This window comes from Scardinius erythrophthalmus, assembly GCF_964197995.2.
Source record: "Scardinius erythrophthalmus genome assembly, chromosome: 5".
Classification (NCBI taxonomy): Eukaryota; Metazoa; Chordata; class Actinopteri; order Cypriniformes; family Leuciscidae; genus Scardinius; species Scardinius erythrophthalmus.
In genome coordinates, this window is record NC_138225.1 from 10122902 (window position 1) to 10144985 (window position 22084).

At 36.5% G+C, this 22084-nt stretch overlaps 2 protein-coding genes across 5 annotated transcripts in view; one reads left to right on the forward strand and one right to left on the reverse strand.

Moving 5' to 3' along the window:
- The window catches only part of taok3a (TAO kinase 3a), a 73601-nt gene extending 71991 nt beyond the window's left edge, over positions 1 to 1610 (reverse strand). Inside the window, exon 1 of the mRNA XM_081364579.1 lies at positions 1537 to 1610. The gene's annotated coding sequence lies outside the window, so the exon portion shown is untranslated. The remainder of the gene's footprint in view (positions 1 to 1536) is intronic.
- On the forward strand, positions 868 to 19029 carry suds3 (SDS3 homolog, SIN3A corepressor complex component). Of its 4 annotated transcripts, none has more exons than XM_081364587.1 (13): positions 875 to 1086; positions 2813 to 2858; positions 3346 to 3415; positions 3718 to 3773; positions 6551 to 6622; positions 6746 to 6765; positions 6867 to 7023; positions 8791 to 8886; positions 9436 to 9497; positions 10097 to 10142; positions 10235 to 10340; positions 16028 to 16112; positions 16512 to 19029. In XM_081364587.1, the coding sequence occupies exons 1-13, from the start codon at positions 1042 to 1044 to the stop codon at positions 16608 to 16610; spliced, it is 960 nt and encodes a 319-aa protein (XP_081220713.1). In that variant the 5' UTR covers positions 875 to 1041; the 3' UTR covers positions 16611 to 19029. The 4 variants fall into 4 exon arrangements, with proteins under 4 accessions (XP_081220714.1, XP_081220715.1, XP_081220713.1 ...); XM_081364590.1 differs by having other exon boundaries at positions 878 to 1086; positions 10097 to 10118; positions 16512 to 19027; XM_081364588.1 differs by lacking the exon at positions 2813 to 2858 and having other exon boundaries at positions 868 to 1086.
- Positions 19030 to 22084: the final 3055 nt, after the last annotated feature.

Genomic DNA, 22084 nt, shown 5'->3' on the forward strand with positions numbered 1-22084 from the left:
CTGATAGTTTACTGATCCCCTAACAAATATAGTTTGATGATGGTGATATTATTAATATTATCATCGGCTATTATTATTGTTATTTTGTTATTGGTGCATTCATTTTATGCAATACATTTTGCACTTAATTCGATTTTTTTATCGTTTATAATACAATTATTTATATATTTATAATACAAATCTTATAGATTGTATTATTATTATTTGTAGTAGTAGCAGAAGCATCAGTAGTATTTTTTATTTTATGCAACACAAATGGAGAGACGCTGTTTGAATGGAAATCTTCCCAATTTATTTCACTAACTTGTTTGTTCACAAGAAAAAAAATAACAATGATGATAAACAGTTAGCCTAAAAACATACATTGTGTGTGTGAATACGTGAATAACTTTTAATATGCACAATGAAATAACTACCCAAAGCAGTCTGTGGGATGGAAATGAAACTCAATGTGCATCCGATGCAATTCCAATAAATAATGGCACTAAATTATAGTATTTTTCTTGTCTTTTCATAATGACATTAATACGCTTACCTGACCAAGATAAAAAGTCATGACTGAGAGGCAGAAGTGGGACTGACAACTTCAGAAAACCTTCATGTTCCTTGGCTGATAATAAGAACAATACATTTGAAACGCGGAGAGACTGTTCTCTCTCTCTCTCTCTCTCTCTCTCTCTCTCTCTCTCTCTCTCTCTCTCTCTCTCTCTCTCTCTCTCTCTCTCTCTCTCTCTCTCTCTCTCTCTCTCTCTCTCTCTCTTCATTTTCTTATTCCCCTTATGTCATACTTGCGCACAATCGGTTCAAACTACATTTCCCAGCATGCATCACTCGACCATCTCCACCAATCAGACTCCTCGGCCTACCCTCCAATTGAAAAAAAAAATAGGCTCGAGACTGAAACGTTGTCTGTGCAGTGTGATTGTTTACACATAGGTATTTCCTGCAATATTATCAATATATAAATATAATAAATGGCATCGACTTTACTGTCACCCATGGTGGATTATTATAATGACGAGGAAGAGCTAGACAGTGTGGATGAAGATGAAGATCGCAGTTTCAGAGGCAGAGACTCGGAAGAAGGTGAATACGCACAGTAATTTCAGTTTATCTGTCTTTTTATCTCATTCACTTATGATTGATGCATTAAAAGGCGTATTTCAGTTGCTAATGAGGGAACTGGCTATAAGATGATAGTAAAATAGGAGCTCAGTAATGAGTAAACATGCAAGGAAAGTGTGCATGTGTCGAGTTGTTTTCTGTTTATTTTAGAGCTCTTTTTTTTGCAACTTTACCGGCATTTTTTAAATGTGTATAGTGATATTGGTATACGTTAATGTTGGCTGTATACGCCTTTAACTGTATAATGGCTATGCATTTTCATATTTGTGTGTTTTATGTGCTATCCAGCCTGTTGATAAACAGTTAACGTTAGCAGAGTTAGCAGCACACGTCAGGAAACAAATAAGTTACATTAAGCAGGGCGTTTTTAAACTCATACAGACTCGAAATCAGATACACCAGAGGACTTACTTGCTTTTAAAGTATCATTTTGGGAAACAGTTGATTTATGGAGGCAGATATTTGGGTTGAAATGCTTGGAGTTGATCTCCGCTCACTTAGCTAATGCTGGTGTCATGAACACAGAGATGAGACTGATGATGGGAACGAAATCAGACTTAAGAGATCAGATATTGTACTTGACAATGTATTTTCACTCTCCCTTTAATAATAAAAGCTTCTAATATTTAAAATATTGGAAACATCTTGAAATAAAGTGTGTGCGTGTGCGTGTGTGTGTGTGTGTGTGTGTGTGTGTGTGTGTGTGTGTGTGTTGCCTGGTAAACCCTACTATTATGGGTACAAAATGTCCCCACAAAGATGGCAATAAACGAAATCCTTGTCCTTGTGTGGACATTTTTACTAATTATTACTATTAATTATTGTGCATATTGCCCTCATACAACTATATTTTAAACCAAAATCTTAATGTTAAGATATGTTAATGTCCATTTGTGACCCTGGATCACAAAACCAGTCACAAGTAGTAACCTACACATACATTGTATGGGTCAAAATGATCGATTTTTCTTTTATGCCAAAAATCATTAGGATATTAAGTAAAGATCTTGTTCCATGAAGATATTTTGTACATTTCCTACCATAAATATATAAAACATTTATTTTTGTGAGTGAATGCAGCACAATCGCGAACATAAATGGACAACTTTAAAGGTGATTTTCTCAATGTTTCGATTTTTTTGCACCCTCTGATTACAGATTTTCAAATAGTTGTATCTCGGCTAAATATTGTCCTATATACTAACAAACCATACATCAATGGAAAGCTTATTTATTCAGCATTCAGATGATAGCCTGTATAAATCTCAATTTCAAAAAACTGACCCATGTGTGACTGGTTTTGTAGTCCAGGGTCACATTTGTCAAACTCTTCAAATCTTGTAGAAACATTTAATCTATTTCTTTGAATGAAAATGGTATTACCAGTCAAATGTTAGTCAGTAAGATGGTTTTAATGAAGTCTCTTCTGCTCACAAGGCAATGGTGCATTTATTTGTCAAAAATACAGTAACATTGTGAAATATTATTACAATAATAATTTTTTTTTTTATATATATATATATATATATTTTAAAATGCAATTTATTCCTATGCAAAGCATCATTACTTCAGTCAGCATCACATGATCCTTCAGAAATCAGTCTAATATGCTGTTTTGGTGCTCAATGTAACATTTCTTTTCTTGTTATCATCATTATTTTTGTGTAAACCATACCATTTTTTTCAGGATTCTTTGCTGAAAAGAAAGTTGAAACGGACAACATTTATTGGAAGTAGAAATATTTTTTCACTTTTCATCAATTTAATTTCTTTAAAAAAATCTTACCTCAAACTTTTGATTTCAAACTGTAGGACGTATTGTTAGCCACATTAAAGTCGTAGGCTTCATACCCAGAGAATACATGAACTGAATGCACTGTATGTTGCTTTGGATCAAATTACTTTGGTCTGAAATGTGTGCTTTAACTTATTATGGTTTCCATGTTAACTTATTTATGTTTTTGAAATGGTCTTAATCAGATCTTTGTTTGTTATTCCACTCTAAATAAGAACGACAGAGGAGAATATCTGGTTGTTACCATAAAAAAAAAAACAATTAAGCTACCCTGTCTGTCCGCTAGATGGTGCTACAAATGTGCAATCATAACGTGAATAAACTATAAACTAAATGGCCAAAAGTGTGATACCATACCTTATCTTATACTATAGTGTATAATTCATTTATTGGTGTTATATTTATTATTATTATTATTATTATAGACACAGAAGATGCCAGTGAAACAGATATGGCCAAACATGATGAAGATGACTATGTTGAGATCAAAGAACAGTGAGTATTCCTTGTAATTGATATTGTATTCCTATCTATCTATCTATCTATCTATCTATCTATCTATCTATCTATCTATCTATCTATCTATCTATCTATCTATCTATCTATCTATCTATCTATCTATCTATCTATCTATCTATCTATCTATCTATCTATCTATCTATCTATCTATCTATCTATCTATCTTTCGCCTGTCTATATATCTATCTGTCTGTCTGTGACAAATTTCTACTATTTGCATGTTATGTAATAAAACTGCATCATTTCTTTGAGATATTTTGTTTTTGTCTTGATTTCAGGATGTATCAAGACAGACTGGCATCCCTGAAACGACAGTTACAACAACTGCAAGAAGGTGACTGGAAATACTGTTCACTATTGCATTTTTTTTTTAAGAGATGCTCAAGTAATTTTGTAGCCGAGCACTTTTAAGGCACAATTTGTAAGATTTTTGGATTAAAATATCCAAAAACCATTTGAACATTGTTATATACAGCGGGGGAAATAAGTATTGAACACGTCATCATTTTTCTCAGTAAATATATTTCCAAAGGTGCTATTGACATGAAATGTTCACCCGATGTTGGTAACAACCCAAGTAAGCCATGCATACAAAGAAACAAACAAAAATAAGTTGAGAAATTAAGTTATGTGTAATAATGTGAAATGACACAGGGAAAAAGTATTGAACACATGAAGAAAGGGAGGTGCAAAAAGGCATGGAAAGCCAAGACAACTGCTGAAAACTTACAGTAATTAAAAAGCAATCCAGCCCCCTGTCAGTGGAAATTAATAACAGCTGGTTCAGTCCCAAATGATGGCCTACAAAAAGGTCTAATTGCCAAGGTGTCACACAAGACACATCTCATGATGGGTAAAAGCAAAGAGCTGTCTCAAGACCTTCGCAACCTAATTGTTGCAAAACATAATGATGGCATTGGTTATAGGCGCCATTCTAAGCTTCTGAATGGTCCAGTGAGCACTTTTGGGGCCATAATGCGGAAGTGGAAAGACAATCATTTCACCATAAATTTGCCTCGACCAGTGCTCCTCGCAAGATTTCTGATAGAGGAGTGAAAAGAATAATCAGAAGAGTTGTCCAAGAGCCAAGGATCACTTGTGGAGAGCTTCAAAAAGACCTGGAGATAGCAGGTACTGTTGTCTCAAAGAAAACAGTAAGTAATGCACTCCACCGCCATGGCCTGTATGCACGCTCACCACGCAAGACTCCATTACTGAAAAAAAAGCATGTTGAAGCTCATTTAATGTTTGCTGCACAACATTTGGAAAAGCCAGTGAAATACTGGGAGAATATAGTGTGGTCACATGAGAGCAAAATTGAACTGTTTGGATGCCATAATACACACCATATTTGGAGGAAAAATGGCAGTGTACATTACCCTAAAAACACCATACAACTTGGTGTTGGCTCTTGGACAACTCTTCTGATTATTCTTTTCACTCCTCTATCAGAAATCTTGCGAGGAGCACTGGTCGAGGCAAATTTATTGAAATTATTGTCTTTCCACTTCCGTATTATGGCCCCAAAAGTGCTCACTGGACCATTCAGAAGCTTAGAATGGTGCCTTTGGGACTGAACCAGCTGTTATTAATTTCCACTGACAGGGGGCTGGATTGCTTTTTAATTACTGTAAGTTTTCAGCAGTTGTCTTGGCTTTCCATGCCTTTTTGCGCCTCCCTTTCTTCATGTGTTCAATACTTTTTACCTGTGTCATTTCACATTATTACACATAACATAATTTCTGAACTTATTTTTGTTTGTTTCTTTGTATGCATGGCTTACTTGGGTTGTTATCAACATCTGGTGAACATTTCATGTCAATAGCACCTTTGGAAATATATTTACTGAGAAAAATTGACGTGTTTAATACTTATTTCCCCCGCTGTATTTTGTTGACTTATGTACTTGCATTATCCTAAATCCTAAACCAATGTAAATAAATATGCAACAATATAACTATTACTATTTTTAACTTTAACTATATTAAGGCATTATTCTTTTTTCACATGTTCTTATTCAGTAAAACATGTCTGTTGACAATGGAGAGAATGATCTCTGCTGGCACAGACACTAAAGCTATGCTACATTGACACTGCAGGCAAAAGTGACTCAGATTAGATTTTTTTTGTGGAGGGATGGTGAGCTGTTATACTCATATACTCAAGTATTACAATGACAGCTCTGTACAAGCAAAACCTGAGGAAAAACTGTACGAGAAAAACGTTGCTCTCTTTCTCCTCATCCTCGTCTGCATTCTCCCAGTCGCCTGTGCACGAATTTGTTGTCTTCCTCTGTACATAACCTTATAAATGAACGCGTGAATGCTGACTTCAGTAACCTCTGTGTTTACTTCCATATGACACCGTGTGCAGGACCGTACCCAGTTCACACTCACATCTGATTTTGGCCACGTTTAATCGATAATGTGAACAGCCAAACAAAAAAATCGGATCTGAGCAATAAATCAGAATTGAGCATTAAAAGGATAGTTCACCCAAAAATTTAAATGTTGTCATCATTTACTCACCCTCATGTTGTTCCAGATCTGTATGAGTTTATTTGTTCTGTTCAACATAAAATAAGATATTTTAAAGAATGTTGGTAATCAAACAGTTGATGGTAGCCATTGACTTCCATAAGAGGAAAAAAAAAAATACTATGGAAGTCAATGGCTACCGTCAGCTGTTTGATTATGACACCAACATTCTTTAAAATATCTTCTTTGTGATCAACAGAAGAAAGAAACCCAAACAGGTTTGAAACAACTTGAGGATGAGTAAATGATGACAAAATTTTCATTTTTGGGTCAACTATCCATTTAAGGCTTGCAGTGTAAACATAGTAAATGTATTTAAAAAACTTAAAAATTTAACATCCTGAAAAGTGCATGTTTTGATTGATAATGGTCTAACAAGGTGATGTAGCCTGGCTTGTTACCAAAAGGTTGTGGGTTCAAATGGAAGGGGTAATCTATCACCATTGTGCCCCTTGATCAAGACAGGCTATTCCAATGGGATTGTCCCTAATAAGTGTACTATACATCACTGATAAAAAATGTCAACTAAAAATGAGTACATTAGAACAGTTTTATTACTCATTAATTTCCACAGGCACACTGCAGGAGTACCAGAAGAGAATGAAGAAGCTCGATCAGCAATATAAAGAGAGACTTCGTAACGCTGGTAAAGATGATTTATAATAAAGCTTTTCAGCTCGATGTCAGTGTCAATATTTCAGAAGCCAACTTTACATGATTATCTCTTGTTTTGTGCTCTCTCTTTCTGTCCCTCTCTTTATCTTTTCAGACCTATTTTTACAACTTGAGGTAAAGTGCAATTCATTAATTTTATGTATCTGTTGATTTATTATAGCTGCAGAAAGCAACAGATATGACAGGTTAATTAATGTAAAATACATTTCTTGTAGACAGAGCAGGTGGAGAGGAACTACATCAAAGAGAAAAAAGCTGCAGTGAAAGAATTTGACGATAAGAAAGTGGAACTGAAGGAAAATCTAATTGCAGAGCTGGAGGAGAAGAAGAAGATGATCGAGAACGAGAAACTAACAATGGAGCTGACAGGAGGTGAGAAAGTGGGAAAGTGAGATCAGATAGATAAATGCAACCTGAGAGGGATTTGTGCAAGGCATTGTTAGTATTGCTGTGGTAGAGAACAATATCCTGTTCCTATAGCTGAACGCGTAGCTACTTTGTGTATAAAGAAAAATAACTTGAAGCAATAGTTCACCCAAAAGTGAATTCCTGTCATCATTTATTCACTCCCCAGCTGAAAGACTTTTTTTTAGGAGAAATGTTAAACTTTTTTTCCAAGCTCTTTTCCATTCAGTGAACAAGGACTTTCAAGCTTCAGAAAAGTACATAAACGCACTATAAAAAGTGATGAAACTCTCTTTGATGAGTTCATGAGAGAAGTAGCTATTTCCAAATCGGGAAGCAATCATTCTTTTGAGTCAAAGAATCAGTAATTCTTAATTGACACAAGTGAACCGAAGGATTCATAAATCAGACTGAACTGGTTTACCAGTTTAACACTCGGACTCAGTGATCTAGTCACAGTGGTTAACTCTCTGGGGAGGATGATTATGAGTGGCTATGTATCCAAAGTTGTGAATTTAACTTGTGCACGAAATTGGAATATCTCATAAAATATTTGCGAATAAAGCACAGTTTCCATCCCATGTGTTCAAGATAACAAAATTGTCACTTTGTAGGAAATTGGCACAAGTATCTGTAATAAAGATCAAAGTTGCTGCAGTCGGGAAAGCCACTGTGGCTCTTTTTTCACACATCATAAATGACGGAATAACGAAACGCAATAAACATTGTCATGTTATCTTGCGTTTGGAGGCGGATGCCTGGTGTTTGGGAACTCAATCGTGTGAAACAGGTCTGGGAGGTCATTATTTCCAACCATTTTGATGACAGACTTTGGCTCAGGCATTTCAGAATGACCAAACCAACATTTGAAATGCTGTGCAATGAAATTGGTCCTCTGGTTAGTCTAGATATCTAATCACATCCAAAGTTATGTGAGTTTTTGTGCAGAGAGGGATTTATTTACTTTTGCTGATTTAGAGATTAACCCAATCATTGCTGCCTGCATTACAGGATAAGAGATTTCTTAGGCCTTATCTTTTAAATCACAATGACTATATAGTTTTATAAAATTAGTTTATTTATTAGGTCAATAAAAATATAAAATGACCCTAACAAATACTTCTGGACGTACACCATTTTTAGATGCAAATGATACATTTATAATCACTTGAAACTGACCTATGAAGCATATTCAATTGACTGACTGTCTTTTTTCATTTACCGGCTTTAAATGCGTATTGCCCATCTTGCACCGTTTCCCTGAAGTTACTGGGTTGGCGCCGGGGCTTGGGCCCGTCATCGCTGCTTGCAGCTATATTTAAGTAAATGTGTTTCCATCGTAGTTTATGTGCAGATTAAAAAAAACTACGTTTATCATCTTATCAGATAAAAAAAAAAAATGATCAGCATTAATTTAATGCATTTTTAGAGTTTGTGTATTTTGCCATTTCCATTCATAAAAACAAATGGATGGAGGAAACATAGCTAGTGAAAAACAACTTAAATTTTTGCCCATTCATCACACAAATTATACTTTTATGGTGTTTTCTTATTATCTTTCTCAAGGTTTCATATCTTTTTTTATCTTTCTCATTGCAATTGCATGAAAAAAAACCCCGACCATTACAGCCTTCAGAATTTCTACATTTTGTGTTTCATTGAGTTTATTTTTGTGTGAGATATTCATTTAAACCCCTAAACCTAGTATTTTGTCCATGTATTTAATTATTTTAGATTCCATGGAGGTAAAAACCCACATAACCCGGAAGCTCCGGAGACGACCCAATGACCCTGTGCCCATTCCAGACAAGCGGAGAAAGCCTGCACCTGATATCCTTCACATAGCTGTAGAGACCCCATGCACTGGAAACACTTCAGACCACCAACACATCAGTTATGCATCTTCTATGCATCTGCAGGGGCGCTGGAAGTAGGGGTGCTGTTTTCACTGGCTTGTAAATGCAACACAAATTTTTGTTCATTTACATTTATTCATTTTTAGCATTTAGTCATTTTAAGTGGGCTATTTAAAAAAGTTTTGTTTATATGTTGAATTATGTTTTTTAAAACATTCGCACAGAGTGTGACGTCAGTGTGTTTTGAAAGAATTTGTCCGCTCTACTCCTGAGTGCAAGCTTAACTTCGGTGTTATGTAAGGTAGGCAGGTTTTATTTTCTGTCGCTGTGCAGGCTCTTTTATTGTATATGAAAGTGTCAACAGTTCAAAAAACCCTTTTATTTAAAGGCTTAATTTATGTCCCATAGACCGGTCCATTATAATTGCAAGCAGTATCATAATCAATAATGTCAAAAATCTGATGTGCAGTCAAATGTCTCAGTGTGTATGCTGTAATGATCAGGTTTTCTTAACTCTCCTCACCTCAGTTAAATTATTTACTTACTGATGAACAGATCATGGAAGATCTAAGAACATTGAACAAGGTAAGGTTACGAATTGGAATTAGCTCCATTTTTATGCGGCAAATGAAGCCCTGTTACAATCGAAGTACAAATTTCACTGCTTCTCAGATACAGTATCAACTTTTTGACCTAATTTTCAATATATCTAATTTTATATCATTATCATTTATAAAAATGTAATACACTTGCATATTCTTTGGCAGGCTATGAGATGAGAAAATGTAGTGTGATTTAAAAAATTCAGTCCATTTAATCAAATTGTAATGAAAGTCTTCATGATTTGCGTCTCGGCTTTGAAGAAAGAATTTTTTTTTTTACTCTCTTTTTTAGTAATAAAAAGCAGGATCCCCTGAAAATTGTATTACATTTTATTACTCAAAGAGATACATGAGACACATTACTTGCGGATGTCAAAGATTGGCTGTATTTTAAGGGGGAAAAGGCTGCAGACTTTTGATACTGACATAGCCTACTATTGGATTCTCTTTTTTTTGGGCAACTGCTGATTACTGTTAGCTGACCAAGATATCAGGTTGCTTGTCTGTGTCTGTCGTGTTTTACACCTGAGATTGCTGAAGAAAATTAAAACAATCTTCCTTTTTGCTTCATTTCCTTTATAGCTTAAATCTCCGAAAAGACCAGGTATGGAGGTTTTGTCTTTTAGAGGTGATTCCCCATATAATTTCCCATCAAATCTTTTTTAAACCACAAAGTCTTTAAAAATGAGTTGGAAATTAATTAAAAGCGATGTTTTTCAGCATCCCCGTCCTCTCCAGAGCACCTCCCGACCACTCCCGTGGACACCCCATCCCAGCGTTATGAGGCACGGATAGAGGAGGGGAAACTCTACTATGACAAGAGATGGTAAGATTCTTTGTGTTCTGCTGGGCTTTTTGCACTCAGGTACACATTAATTAAAGCCAGGCTAGGTGATTTGTTTCAGAAACATTTTTTGTTATGCTGGTTGAAAGTTTCTTTACATCTTGAAAGCAATCACTAAGTTAGGTGGTATACATGTATTTATATATTTATATATATATATATATATATATATATATATATATATTTATATATAGTCTGTGGAAGGTATACAGTGTTCGTCCAATCATTGCATTCAGTCCGATGTCCAGTACCTGCCTGTCAACGTATTTATTTCGATATGTCCGCGCACCTGCTCGCTTATATATCACACGTCATAAGCGCATTTCATGCTATGCAGAGTTAGACAGATGTCAGTCACTGAGCACCACAACCGAAAAAGCCGCTTCACAATTCCTCCTGAACCCAATCAACAAGCTTATGCCGTGTTAACTACTGTAACTATGGTATAACTACTGTAATTTGGAAGAGATGGAAACCTGTGACGTTATACTCGGTCGGGTTCGTGACTCGAATTTATAAGTTTTACTAGCAACACTATCAACGCTGAAATTAATTGCAGCTGTCAGGTGATAAAGGTAAGTGCTCTTTTTAGTTGTTTATGTTCATTATTATAATGTTATGTGCTTTTGAGCCTCTTGTGATGCTTTTGTTTGCTCCCTGCTGTTTTGAAGAAGGCGTGGCTTTGGAGACACTCTGAAGGGAGGGTGGGATCACTATTGTTAGCCTCCCTGAAAATCTTCTACCCTATCTTTAAACTCTAGGTGAACTTAATTTTGGGCTATTGTGTTTTACATACTTCATTAGTAATTAATAGTACATATTCAGGTTTTAAGATATCTTTAAGGTTTTTGAACTCTGATTTAACATGCTTATTTGCATTTTAATGATCAGTGACTCGATGTTGGTTTAAAGAGACGATAACCCTAGGGAAAACACATTGTGAAAAGCCCTTATGAAGACTGACTGATTTACATTGTTGAAATGAATGGTGTATTTACAGCTTCTAGCAGCTTGGGCTAATTGCACGGTTATCAGTCAAACCTTGACCCCCTGGTTCCTGCAGGGCCTTGAAGCCTAAAAAAACTTTTTTACTTATACTGACCACAAGATGGCACAATCACTCTTTTGCTTTTCAATTATATCATATAGTTTATATAAAGGACAGTGTCACATCAGAGAGCTGGAACTGACCTGAGACAAGACATATCTATCTATCTATCTATCTATCTATCTATCTATCTATCTATCTATCTATCTATCTATCTATCTATCTGTCTATCTGTCTGTCTGTCTGTCTGTCTGTCTGTCTGTCTGTCTGTCTATCTGTCTACTGTTCTGTCTGTCTGTCTGTCTGTCTGTCTGTCTGTCTGTCTGTCTGTCTGTCTATCTGTCTACTGTTCTGTCAATCATTCTATCATCATATTGTTCTATCTCGTTCTTTCTATCATTCTATTGTTCTGTCTATCATATTTAGTCTTTAAATTGTATAGGCTTATTTGTATACATAATTTCTATCATAAATTTTATATTGTGATTCCGGCTTTAAAGTAGCATGACGTAGGTAAATTACATGGGAGGAAGGATATTAATTTTATTTTTATTTTAATTCTTGTAGCATTCTGATTTTTATTTTATGTGGGCTGTAAGAAGTTGCTATCTTTAATATCTCCGTTATTACTATTAGCTGTTGTTTCATTCGGTATATGTACATAAGAATGTGAATGTGATGTATTTGCAAGGGGTAGTTTCCTTGAACAAGGCAAAATCTGTGCCAGGATTCAGGTCACACATTCCTAACATGGTATTTACCGTTGTCCGTGTCCTGATATTTAATAATGTAAACATCATGGGCATCAAGATCCACAAATTCTGATATGCAATACTCTGTACAGACTATATAAATCTATATTTTGTTGTTTTGAATAAGTGATCATTTTACACTGGAAGCTTGCGGTTTAGGATGAGGACTGGAGATTACTTTGTCTTATGCGTTTGTGACATTAAATGTCATGAATGCCTCTGGATTTTTATGAGCGTGTCAGCATGCATTTATCCAGTCGTGCCCTTTAGACAGTGGGCTGCCGTAGCTTTCAGCATTGCAATCCAACCGGAATATTTCTGTGCAGATGAGGATAGAGTGAGCGGAGGAGGAAATATGGTTCGGTGTTATACCGCAGGCAATAAATAATGTTACATGTATATTAAATGCAATTTTATTCTGCTATTTTGATAATGAGTGGAGAGGTTGAGTAATGCCTCTCTATGAACTTTTCCAGAGGATGCTTATGTGAGAAGGTTGAAGCCACAGGCTACTTTCACTCTCTATGTATACTGCGTTTTAAGAAATGACTCTTTAATTAGTGGTGTTTATGCCACAGCAAACTTGTAAAAGTGAGTTTGCAGTCTGTATTGAATGTAATGGAACAAAAAGACAAAAATAAAGGCAAGAACTTTTAATGAGTTGTCCTCTTTGACGGGCTGCACGCCAAAAAACGATTCACAAACATTGACTCTTAAGAACCGATTCTTTCCTCATTGCTTAATCTGGCATATTTTACCTGAATTGTGAATCTGAGTTTGCGGTCTGTATTGAGTGTAATGCAATAAAAAATCAGTGTACCACAAAATAACGGCCAAAAAAACTCTTTCTATTGAGTTGTCATCACGGACTACAAAACAGAAGCAAACATTCGGCATGACCTGTCTGATCCGATTCTATCCGATCAGTCCCTGATCTGATCCTATAAGCCGGTTCTTTTTAGTGAATAAAAAAAAAAATACATTGAGCCCAGTGTAGCATGGTTCCCGAAATGAAAGACTCATATAAGCCAGTTCTTTTTTTAGTGAATAGTTCAAAAAGTTGCTAGTTTAAATCAGTCTGAAACACTGCCCTGTATAATTTATAGAATTAGCAGAGAAAGAGTTTCATTCACAAGTAAGAAAAATGGACAGTATAACTAAAATACTGTATACCAAAATTAATTGAACCATAACTACACTGGAACAGTAAGTACTCCCAATTAAAAGTGCAGTATGTTTTTTATATTGACAGCTAGCGGTTGAAATGGGTGCCAAATTTGTGCACAATTGGCAATAGAAAGTGATGAGCCTTATGGTGTGTTCACACCAAACGCGAAGTGTATATTCGCATCGCGTTACTCGCTCCAGATTACTCGCTGGATGTTTTTCTTGTTTTTCGCGTCACTCGCGAATAAAAACATCCCGCGAAAAGGAGTGTGTCATCATCATCAACAACAACACAATTTCTTTCTGCCATAATTTTTCCGTCATGTCTGAAATAAATGATATTCTGCTCTGTAGTTGTTGTGGAAGTCCCAAATACGGAGGAAAGCCAAACGCCGACGTGTCTGGGTTCACAGCACCATCCAGTGGCGCACTCAACTCGGTGAATTTCACCGTCTTCACGCGAATTTTCCGCTCGAGTTGAAATTTTTCAACTTGCGCGGAAGACGCGATTGAGGCGATTATCGAGCTCTGCGGCAAACGCGTCGCCCAATTCGCGTCATTCGCGACGCCCGGCGCGAATTCGCGTCTTTGCATTGACTTTGTATGTAATCTACTCGCGCAAATAATTAAATTTGCGTTTGGTGTGAACACGCCATTACACTTTAAGTCGTCATGGAGCTTTATAGATGATGCTGAGGCTTTTTACGTCGGGTAGAATCTGAGATCTCTGACCCAGTTCGTTTGCTTGCTTCCATGACTGCAAAATGATGTGTTTTCCGCTCGCTGTCAGCCTGGGGTGTTGAGTAAATTGGCAGTGGGCGGGATCACACAGACCAAAACAAAAACAGACATTCCGACCCAGAACACACATTTCAAAGTAGAATATCTGACTGTAGCAACACGCAGGGCCGGCGCGTCCATATAGGCGAACTAGGCAATTGCCTAGAGCGGCAGTTTTGTAAGGGCGGCAAAATGTGTGCCAATCGGGAATGAACAATTCACAAAATAGGCTATATGATTTGCTGAGCTGCCGCCCCGCCCTGCTCTCACGAGTCATGACTGAGTGATGGGAAGTTCTGATCATTTTACTGACTCTCTTGTTCGATCTCGCTCATCAAAATGAACGAATCTTTATTTGAGTCATTTCGTTAATTTAAGTGGCTTTAAATGTTATGCTTTTAACAGCCTCGATCACATCCACCTACGCATATATATAGTATATGTATATATTTGCTTCCTCTTGGCCTACTAAAGTGTTCCTGCAACGGGAGTATTCTCTGGCTAGAGCGCAGAACAGCGGAGTTTGTATAGACAGAAGTGCATGCCTGAGCTTGTATTTTGGGTTAAGCTGCGTTGCTTTGACATTGTGGAAAATAGAATAATAGAAACAAAATGTATTAGCCTTTTTACCTAAATTCTAAATTAAACCTTCAATCTAAATTAATCTCGTTTTTAATTTAACTTAATTTCGTTTTTCTTTATTTAAATTATTTTTCTTCATTTAAATTTATTTTTTTCTTTATTTAAATTTAGTTTTTCTTTAGTTAAATTTCGTTTTTTCTTTATTTAAATTTCGTTTTTTCTTTATTTAAATTTCGTTTTTCTTTATTTAAATTTTGTTTTGTTTTCTTTATTTAAATTTAGTTTTTTCTTTATTTAAATTTTTGTTTCTCTTTATTTAAATCTACCCTTTACTGTGTCAGTAATTTGTTAGTCAGAAAAATATTAGACTACCTTAAAGTATTGCTTAATTTAACAGACCTGTGTGTGTGCGTTTTATATCACTAGTGCAGCGTGCGTTAATAAGCACTGTCCGCGTGAGGCGCGCCGCTTCCCGCTCGCGCTGTTCTGTAGTTTACTAAAAGTTTATTAATTCTGACGTGTCGCGTCTCGCGTGTCTATCTATATTGCATCAAATGCGACACTGCACTCCCTTGTGAAGTCGATTGGATGAACGGTTCTCGAAATAATCAAAATGCAAACGGACATACAGACACATAGAGATTCCTGCCTTTATTAGAGAGAAGAATATGTTCAGCACCCTCTATCCGCAGCTTAGAATATTCGATGTTCATTACTACCGAATCTTCGAAGCTCAAAAAAATGGTATTTGGACCAGCCCCAGGGGCGGCACAATTGTTTTTCGCCTAGAGCGGCAGAAGTGCACTCGCCGGCCCTGGCAACACGTATTTGAACTTAGCATGTTTCCTAAATCTCTGCAAACATTATGGTATTTTTTTACATATAGCACCAAACTTTTTTGTAATTTTTCAACATATGTGGACATCCATTCTGGAACTTTATTTAGTCTGTATTGATAGGTGAAGGTGATAAAATGTACTAAAAAATAACTGCGACTTATTTATAAAATGTCTACAGAAATTCAAAAAACAAGTACACCTCTACAATTAGAGGCTGGTAATGCTCCCTTTGGCAGAAATAATTTTATAGTAGACATTTGTTATAATTGCATATCAGTCTCTTACATCAATAAAGTTAATTCTCCATGCAGAATTTCATGAAGATGAGAAAATGATGCCAGAATTTTAATAACTGTGAAATCCTTTAAGCCAAAATATTGCTTTTTCAGTGAAGATACGTGAGGAGATAAGCTCACATACAGTGCCTGACTGAGAGGGATTTTTCTGTAATGATCTTTCAGTCTAAAGGATCTTAAGTGACTAATACTGTTTTTGTTTCAGGTACCATAAAAGTCAAGCAATCTATCTGGAGTCCAAGGAGAACACCAAGATCAGCTGTGTCATCAGCTCTGTGGGGACCAATGAGGTTAGTGTCTGATTCTCTCCTCTGATTGGTGCTAAACAAATGACTGTGCTCTTCAAACTAATGCCCTCCTCAGAGGGGAAATAAACAGCAGGTTATTGAGATCAGCCCAAGTCATCAGCTTTGGAGAGCCAGAAGAGGCAAATTCTCATTTAGTCGCTCTCATTTATTGTAATCTGCATCCATATCAAATTGTACAAGGCTGTATTTTCAATGGCTTTTGTCTCATTTGCATCCTTTTAATGCCAGCATCAATAGCACACTGCATAGATCTGGACTCTTACTTGCTGAGCCAGTGGCTTTGGAGTACAAATCACTGTTTAGGATTCATTTGGATTCTGGAAGGTGGTGGTACAGGATAAACACTGAAGTGCTTTGTCTTGGATTTCGATTCTCTTGCAGATCTGGGTGAGAAAGACAAGTGACAGCACGAAGATGAGGATTTATTTAGGGCAGCTTCAGCGAGGGGCCTTCATCATTAGACGCCGATCAGCAGCATAGACGTCACTCTTCCTCATCTCTTATTTTACGAACATTTTAATGCTCTTCTCGTTTTACCAAGTCGCCTACTACATGTTGAAGCATGATTTTTCTCCCTGTCTTATCTTATTTTTCTATCACTCTCACACGTACTGAGTATATCATGAAATGTCTCACGTTTGTCCTTCTTTTTGCTTTTTCTCTCTATATGAATTTTGCATTGTACATGTAACGCAGTCACCATTTCTGAGGTAACGCTTTACTGTTTGATTTCAAAGCGCTCAGATGAAGTGTGTAGCCGACAATACACTTTAGCGTTCTATTGTATTACCAGTAAGGCATTTATTTTGTTGTTTTGTTTGATATGTCATGCCATAATCTATTCTCTCAATGCATTTGAAAGTGTACAAGATTTCAAATTACTTTGCAAGTTTTAATTTTGTATTTAGTCCAACATTAAATAAATTTGGCTCAGGCAGTGCAAAACAACATTTGTTTCTGCATAATTGCTTTAGTTTTTTCCTCCCGTTAACAATACTGTTAGTTGACCTTGTTTTTAATGGCCCTTCTTCTTACACGTACTATAAAATGAGAAGCACTAATTTACATTTGTATTTATGTTCCTGGCTGAGACTTTTTTTTATAACAAACAACTTGCAAGTAAATGCTTGTGTGTTTATGACAGTTATTTCAGAAGTTTGCTAAGATGCTTACAAGTACATGGGATCCTGTTATGCCCTTTTTCAAAGTCTTGGTTTAGTTTTTGGGGTCTACTAGAATAGGTTTTCATGCTTGAATGTTCAAAAAAACTATATCACTATTTTACATTATTACAGCACCTCTCTTCCCAGTCTTCCGTTAACGATTTGTTTAGTTGGTCACCGTGATTTTAGCCACATGTTCTTGGCTCAACACATTTTGGGGATCCTGGAACAACATTTCTGCCTGAAAATGTAGTCCTATTCCTATCCCCACCCCTAAAACTACCCAAAACAATAGGTGAATAACACTGATGTACAATCACCTAAGCCTGGTTGTAAGCCTAAAACTAACTGTAAACTTGTCTCTCAAATCTGATTTGTTGTTTGGAATGTTGATCCAGGAACATGTTGTATTTGGTGAAATCACATTCTCCTTGTTTAGTTCCTAGGTTAAAAACCTTTTTGTGAAATCACTGTCTCTGGATCCACTTGAGACACTTTATTTTGAATGTCCTGTCATTTTCCTGTCACAATGATTTCCTCTATAAATGACAGGCCGATCCTTTCTTCTGCACAGTTCAAAATTGAATCCCTCCCCAAACACATAGTTGTTGTTGTTTTTGCATTGATTCTGAAAGATAACAGATTTAGCAGAATGATTGTGTGACTGTATTTCAGAGTTGTATAAACCATCTTGCATTATCACCTCTTTCCTGACAGAGACTCTCTCCCATGACATCTTAAAATGTAAGGGTTTTAAGTAAAGAAGTTGTTGCTCATGGTTAAATTGTACATGATTAACAGCATTCAAGTAAATCATTTTCACTTTTGTGGTCAAATAACATGCGAATTAGTGGTAACATTATGTAGAAGGTAGTGCATTTGCAAACCTACAGAACCTTTATCAAGGGTTGAAGGAAGTTTTAAGAGAATTAATACGCAGCCCTTATGTTGTGTATAACATGACTATTTGGAAATATCAAGGCCATAAACTCCATCTCCACTTTCCTGCAATGCTGCAAACCTCCATGTTTAAAATTGTGTTCTTTGAATTCAGAGGTCAAGCTGTGACATATCGATTTTCTATTGGGCACACATCGTCATGTGATACGAATTTGTGATAAGTGATACGTTTCGTTAGATTGGACCAAACGAAATTGGCATGAACTTGCGTTTCTGGTTTCCAGCATGTTGTCCAGAGAGCGCTGCAGTGATTGTTATTTTAGTCCTACCCAGAAGTTAGCATCATCCATCATCCTGGTTTTTCCATAGACTTTGGGATTATTGCAGAAAATAAGCTCCATGACCAACAAAAGTTTGATTCTTATGTGTTTTGTTCATCATAAAGATCACGAATTTTGAAATGTTCTAAATATTATCGCCAGAAGGCTTAATGCCGGCTATAAACGAACTACACCACGATCACATGACTTCAACATCACCATGTCTAAGCTTCCAACTCTTTCAGTCTTTATATAAAAATCTCTGAACGTTTGAGTTTGAATAGTTTGCAAGTGCACGACTATAAACAACAGGGCTGTGAAAGCAGACTACTGAGTAGATGAGGTCTCCTGTTCAGTGTGATGATGTTCAATGTCCCTGACAACCTCTATAGTCCCATTTAGCCAGTTGTTAGCAATCGCCTTTTACAAGACAAGAAAAGCTTTTAAAAAATCATTCACAAGGGGCCATTACTGATGTATTTTATGTTGTACAATAAAACATGAAAATATCTTCAGCTTGTGTTCACCGAAGACCTTATTTCAGTCTCAATATGATGGAACCCATCCCATCAACACTCTATAGAACACAAAATGCAGTGTGACTGCTCCTTAAACCGCAAATGTTCTTCACGGAAGTCAGCTTGCTCTTTTGAAACACTCTTTTCACACCTTTTTCACTAAACTGTGACACTGGCAGACAAATGTAGCAAATGTTGCACCAAATTGGCTCATTGGAAAAACATGCCTCTACCAACATTTTTGCTTCAAACAAACACATATGCATAAAAGTCACTGCACTTTCCATCTGAAATGAACATGAAATGAACATCACTCGTTCCTTGCGCAATACTATGCTATGACCTCAAAACTGATGTCACTGTCACAAGCATTATTGATTGATTCCCACTTTTTACTGTCACATGTTAAAACTGTGAATCTAAACTCTTTTTCTGAAGACTCGTTTCTCATTATTGAATGGCTTCTGTGAAAAAGGGAGTTCTAAATGAATCCACGAAAACACGTTTTGTCTTTTTTTTTTTTTTTGCATTTAAATAGACGGTTCCTCCAGGGCCAATCAGCATTAAATAAATCACCATTCTAATCTATGATTCCTAATTACTGGAATCAATATCAGTAAGGGTCAGCAAGGGTTGCATTAGATGAAAATACATAGTAGTGACCAAATGAACGTTCACAATAAATACTTGCTATTTATTTCCCTAGAAATAGTCTTTAACCTATTATTATTTGTTCAGGGAAAGGGGATTCCATTAAGGCTTTTCAGCTCTGAACAGTTAATGTGCCTTATTAGTGCAAGCGCTGTCAGTCTATAAATGGTAATACCTGCAGCTCTCACTGCGGTGGGCTTTACTCAAGAGTTCCCTGGACACCAGCTCTGCATCAGCTTCTTGGTTTCAATCCTCTCTGAATCAGTTTTCACGCAGTCCTGTGAACCAGATGCCCAGCAATTCCCTGTTCCGCCGCAAATGTGTTGCCTCCCATGGGACGTCTGGCTGGTTGAAGTTTGGCCCCTGGGCCGCTCTGACTTGTTAAAGGGAATATGGATTTGATACGTTGCTCTGCGTGTTTGCATTTCCTCCTGCTTTATCTCTGAACGGCAGACCTGGTTTAAGTTTAGAAGGAAGTAGTATGTTTTTGAAGATTTTCATGAGCTCCTTTTGAGGGTTCAAGCTCTGCTTAAAGGGATAGTTCACCCAAAAATTTTAATTTGGTCGTCATTGTTGTCTGAAACATGATTTTCTTTTTTCTAATCTTTTCCATGCAACCAAAACAAATAAAAGCATCTTTATAATTATTGTTACAAGTCTTCTGGAGCCATATCATGTTTTTTTTTAGTGATGAACAGAAACTAAAGTTGAGTGTATTGCTAAAAAATCTTCCCCTCCACTGTAGCTCTCAAATCTCATTTATGGTTCTGCTTGTTTAAGTAAGGAACAGTTGAATTATTAGAAAATAATACACACCTGAGGTGTAACAGCCACAAATCGAAACCTATTTTATAGATTATCATTTTGTAAATTTGAATTCTTGCTGGGACTTTTGACCAAATTGACTAGTTTTATAGATTTGTATCGTCAAACAACACTATTTTTGTTCAGATTTTTGTTCGGAGGTCAAAATCGAAAAATAGAAAAGCCAGAGATTCAGTTTGCACATAGGACTGACATTTTCAGTTCACTTGGAAGGTAAATAAATGATGACAGAACTTCTGTTCAGAACTAGCTTGATTTTGTTTTGACTGCATATCTGTTCAGGTCTTGCAAGATTTCAAATGTTCCACACTATGGCTTAGCTAGTGGAGTCACACACCCTCTTTTGCCTATAATCTTTTCCCTCATTTTCATTCAAATATTCATTGTGGTACTCATACCTTCTTTGTCAAGATTTTATCATCTGCTACAAGTTGTGACTGTGAAAATCCATTTGTTCACGGCCTTCCTTTTTACATCTCTCTGATTTACATATCTCTGGTTATGGTTTGCATTCTTGCACACTGATGATTAACAGCTGCTACATGAATATGTAATATTTCACACATGTCTGTTTCTTGAGGGGAAATTAGAGCCTTAGTGGGAATAATGGCTTAATTTTGTGCTGTGAGTCTGGGTCGATACCTGCACGAGAGAAAATATTAGTTGGTTTTTGATTTTACCGATGGGCTGTTTTGTTGCTTTTCTGTGGTGTTTGGTGCCAAAAAAAAAAACCTTTCAAAATGCAATCAACATCTTAGGCTATACAAAGAAAAGCTAACACTCTTGAGAGCTCCAATTTCAATCGTAAATGACAAAAACGATGAATCTGCTGCAGTATTTTCTGTGTAGTGCATTACGGGATCCTTCGTTTTATATTGAGAGAGAATTAGTGATGGTGAATAAATAGCCTTTCGCTTGTTGTTTGTTGAAATTTAATTTTTTGACAAATGGAAGTGTTTTTTTCTTCTTTTTTTCCTGTTCCGGTCAGGAGGTTCTAGAGCTGCTGCCGAGGGGAAAGATGGCATCACAGTAGATCGATAAAGCGTAGTGTAGGCTATTCCGCGTGATGGAGTGCAGCAGGGCTCGAGCACAGCGGTGCATGTTGCATTTGTTGCTTGTGCACTTTCTACAACCTAGTGATTCATCGATCAACCCTGTTCTCTATAGCTCGCGTCTGATTACTGCCAGAAAACAGCGAGCATCGGAGAACTGCTCTTTTATTGTGAGGGAACAGATGGAGGGATGATTCACAATAAACATCTCGCTGGAGTCACGAGTTCACTACCTGACAACATGACAAAGACATTCAAATGCGTCTGTGAGTGTGTGTTTGTATCGTAGGCTAGTGCATCTTTAAAACTCATAGGTGCAGAAAAAGGCGAAGTGTTACAGAATCAAGGGCTGCTCTTCTTTTGAAGGCTTAAAAGAAGGCATTTTTCAGAATGCCTCAACTGTCTGTATAAGTCAGTGGGCTCCAAAACATTGGTCCGACTTCCGTTCTATGTTTTTTTTTTTAAACAAATTATCAAATTTTGTGTTCCACAGAAGAAAGTCACATAGTTTTGGAAAGACGTGAG